This window comes from Gymnoscopelus braueri (genome assembly GCF_963280865.1).
Source record: "Gymnoscopelus braueri genome assembly, chromosome: 16".
In the NCBI taxonomy this organism is placed as follows: domain Eukaryota; kingdom Metazoa; phylum Chordata; class Actinopteri; order Myctophiformes; family Myctophidae; genus Gymnoscopelus; species Gymnoscopelus braueri.
Window position 1 is genome coordinate 2,548,400 of NC_137616.1, and position 4,165 is coordinate 2,552,564.

The following is a 4,165-nucleotide window of genomic DNA, read 5'->3' on the forward strand; positions in this document are numbered from 1 at the left end:
TATTCTGGGGGGAACATTCACCAAAAAAATAGCAGATCTACAAGCTCCCAACGCGTCGGGAGCTGGTATATCTGCTATTTTTTGTGAAGAGACTTGGTGTACTGTAGACTGAAAAAGAACGCACCAAGTACAGTGGAAGGGACATTGATACATTTCAAATATTATCAAAGTAAACTGAGGCACCCCTGGACTTGCGTCAAGGCACCCTAGGGTGCCACGGCAGTGACGGCACCCACTTTGAGAAACCCTGTTCTACATTGAGCCATCCTAGACTAACATAGACTAAATTCCTGTTTGTCTCTAGGTGGTGGACGTTGGACTCAGAACATGGACATCTGTTACACCGTGGATCTTTTTCTCTTCATTGAAAGCATTTGCAATTTTTGAAACCAAAGAACTCTGCGGTTTTTGCTTGCCGCCTTTGCCCATGAACGCATAGAGGAACGGGTTGATGCAACTGTTTGCGCTCGCAAGAGCCACTGATATAAACAGTCCAATGTCAATAAATGCGTAGTCAGTCAGACCGGGGATGATGGTTAGTAAAATAAAGATGTTGTAGGGGAGCCAACAGAGGACAAATGTGACAATCACGGCAGTCATGACTTTGAAGGGCTTGGCCGTCCTGGCCGTTCTGGCCATCCTGTTGTTCCGTAGCCTTACAATGATAATAGAATAACACACAATGATGATAACCAGAGGGAATACGAAGCCTAGAACAAAGCGAAAGACAGGGACACCTATAGAGCCGCTGCGTAGCATTCCATAATTGTTGTAGCAATAAGTAACCTGATCATCGTCTGTTTTAACGTCGCGAACCACTAAGGAGGGAATGCTCAGCACCATCGCAAAGAGCCAGGCCACGACCACTGTAAGCGCTGCCCTTTTCAGCGTACGATTGTTTCGTGCCCAAAATACAAACACAACAGCCACACAACGGTCAACACTGATGACAACCATCAGGAAAACGCTACTGAATATGTTGAGGTACAAGACAAAGGAGGTGAACTTGCACATGAAAAGTCCAAAGATCCAAGATCCTGTTGCTGTCAGATGGATGTGGAAAGGCAGCGTTGCACAGAAGAGGAAGTCGGAGACGGCCAGGCTGAGGTACCATGTTGTGGTCATTGTCTTCTGCTTCATCTTGAAGCCAATGACCCAGATGACCAGGCCGTTGCCTGCAACCCCGAGCAGGAAGATGATCACACGTATTACAAGCAAGGTGACGCACCATGGTTGGTCAATGCACGGTGGTGAAGGGTCGTTAGTGATGTTTGGAGCTGGTGTGTCGTAATAATCTGCACTGGTAGGTGAAGGTGACGTCACGGATGCCATGGTGCACTCCTACTGTATAAAGAAAGGGAAATGCACATTGAAGTTTATGCAAGATAATTTTAGTTATAAATGTCATGGATGCATTTGTGTCAGTTGGACATTTTGGGTTGCAGAAAAAAAACAGTTTCCTACATTACATTAAGTAATGCAAAAAAGAACTATGCAAAAAATGTATTAGAAACCACATAAAACCTTTTAATAACTGTATCCGGGGCATGTACAGGAGAAAAGTGTATTCTAAATGCATTTTGCAATTAAAAAAAACATTATAAAATTATGTAATCATGTTTATATTGACATTCATCCCTCGTCGAGCCTAAACCCCCCCCCCCCTTTTGTGTTTTTTTTTCTGTTCGCTGATTCCCAGCTACTTCCCCTTCTTGAAGCTAATTTTGCACTCTCTGGTGAGTTGCTTGTGGTTTTTTGTTCCAGCAAGCTCCTTTTTCCGATGCTGATTGCCAGCAACTTCACTTTCTTGAAGCCCTTACTATCCCACTATCTCTAAATAAGTCTAAATAATAGCATTTTGTCTTATTTCAGTGATTCTTGTGAACAAAAATTTAATAATCTTTTTTGAAACGCAGGGGGGAAAAAAAGCTTAATGAGGCTTAGAGAGATAAAACAAATTGAATTTACATTACAAGTGTAATCAAGAGTAGACTCTTATATCTGCATATAAGAAGAAGACCTTAAACCATACAGAAATAAACAAAGCTATTTCTGCACACTGTTTATATACTTTTACACTTTAAACATTTAGTTTGAAAAATAATGTTTTATTTATGTTATTTATTTATGTTTAGTTGGACGGGACAGTGCACATTGATGAACATTACATACAAACTATAGTGTAAATACACTGGATTTAGAAAGAATACTGATATCCATCCGTAGACAGGCAACATTACAAAAGCACGTAACATTACAAAAGGGTACAAAACAGAAGAGAAAAAAACAACAGAAAAAAGGCCTAGTTTTGAGCTAAAATACAAGGACACCCAAGAATACTAGAGAATAACTATTTAAAAATGTTCACAAGTTTGATTGTCCATGATTAAAAAAAAGAATTGTTGGACCTTAAAAGCAAGTAAGTTCACTCACCTCACACAAGACCGCCTGTTGAGAACAGACAGTATGCACTGTTACTGTGAAGAAGAACACTATCAATGCTGCAATGCAGAAGTACTCTGTTACAAGTAAAAGTCTGTAATTTAATGTACTCGAGTAAAACAAAGTACAAAAGTATTGGTATCAAAATGTACTTAAAGTACCAAAAGTAGAAAGTAATCATTATGCAGAATGTCCCATTTCACAATGTTTTCAAATGTATGAAATGCAAACAAATCTTTTGAAAAGAGCAGATCTACAAGCTCACAATGCGTCGCATCGCGACGCATTGTGAGCTTGTAGATCGACTATATTCAAATGGCCGAAATGTATATATATAGGGCTGAAGTGGTTAATGTATGTTTTGTAATAATAATCTAAATCTACTATGTAACTAGTAACTAAAGTTTTCAAATAATTGCAGAGGAGTAAAAGTACAATATTTACCTCTGAGATGAAGTGGAGTAGAAGTAATAGTGCTGAAAATTGGAAATACCTCAAAATTGCACTTCAGTACAGTACTTGAGTACATGTACTTAGTTACTTTACACCACTGAACAGATGTAGGTCTACGGTAACAGGCAGTGTAACTGTGAAGAGGGGACTTATCCTTTATACTTCTCAAATCCAGTCGGGGGTGGGTGGTAAGAGCAGGCCTCTATTAATAGAAAAATACAGCCTTTCTCTTCCTGGAAACTTAGCATGCTGAAATAGAAGCCATTGTTCTTACAATAATAAAAAAAAACTAGTCCATACCCGGTGAAGTGCGCAGGCAAAAGTATTTTTTAAACTTGGGGATATACAGACAGTAGCCTATACGCGCACGCACACACACGCAAACACACACACACACACACACACGGCCGGACCCGCGCGACACATGCGCACGCATGCATGCACGGCCGGACGGACGGACACACACACGGCCGGACGGAGACACAAATCATAGCATGAGGTTTCATTAACTCTCCACGTTACATTGTGTTTGAATATGGGTTGATATCATTCAACAGGATATGTTGTAAATGATGTTGGTGTGTTTAAAAATAGATTAGTTTTCCCTTCACTTTGATCACCTGCCTCTGTCATGACCTGTCTGCTTTTGTTTAGTTTGTAGTGACTTAGGGCGGATTCAGACTGGGTCCGATTGAATCGAACCGTTCCCGAGTACGAATGGCCTCTCCCAGCTGGCCAGCATTCACATTGGCCAAGATTCTAACGCACTCGAGACCATTTTCATTTAACAGTAATGGTAAATATGTGCCTCATGGGGGCGCTGTTGACTATGGGGCTTTGGGAGATACAGATTGTCATTTACAGAAGAAGTCACTTGTCAGAGTTTAAAGTGAATAATAAAGTTTGACTGTGTTCCTCACGTTGTCTTGAGTTATAATAATAACAGAACAACAATACACAACCAAAGCAGTGTGTGCATTGGTCTTTCAAACCTCAAAATGTAACGTCTTCTCTCGCGTCTCTGTTATTATCAATATGATAGTCACGTCACTGATACATCCTTGGTATTTTAGCAGTGACGTCACGGGCTAATCCTTGGTATATTTATCCTTATATATACGTTCGCCAAACATGTGTTTTTTGTTTATTATTTTTCACGGCTCGCGCTACTCAAACACTAGCGGGATTATTATTTCTTGTCAACATTCAAGTAGAACTACTGTATGAGAAGGTATAACCCAGCTAAAATAATGTGTCATTGTAAAAATAT

General features: G+C 40.1%; 1 protein-coding gene across 1 annotated transcript; it reads right to left on the reverse strand.

Annotated features, from left to right (window-relative positions):
- Positions 1-300: 300 nt before the first annotated feature.
- LOC308102572 (chemerin-like receptor 1) lies at positions 301-1,332 on the reverse strand (the record flags this gene model as incomplete). The annotated part of the gene is made up of 1 exon (XM_080452340.1): positions 301-1,332. One exon carries the CDS (start codon positions 1,330-1,332, stop codon positions 301-303), a length of 1,032 nt encoding a protein of 343 aa, XP_080308466.1.
- Positions 1,333-4,165: the final 2,833 nt, after the last annotated feature.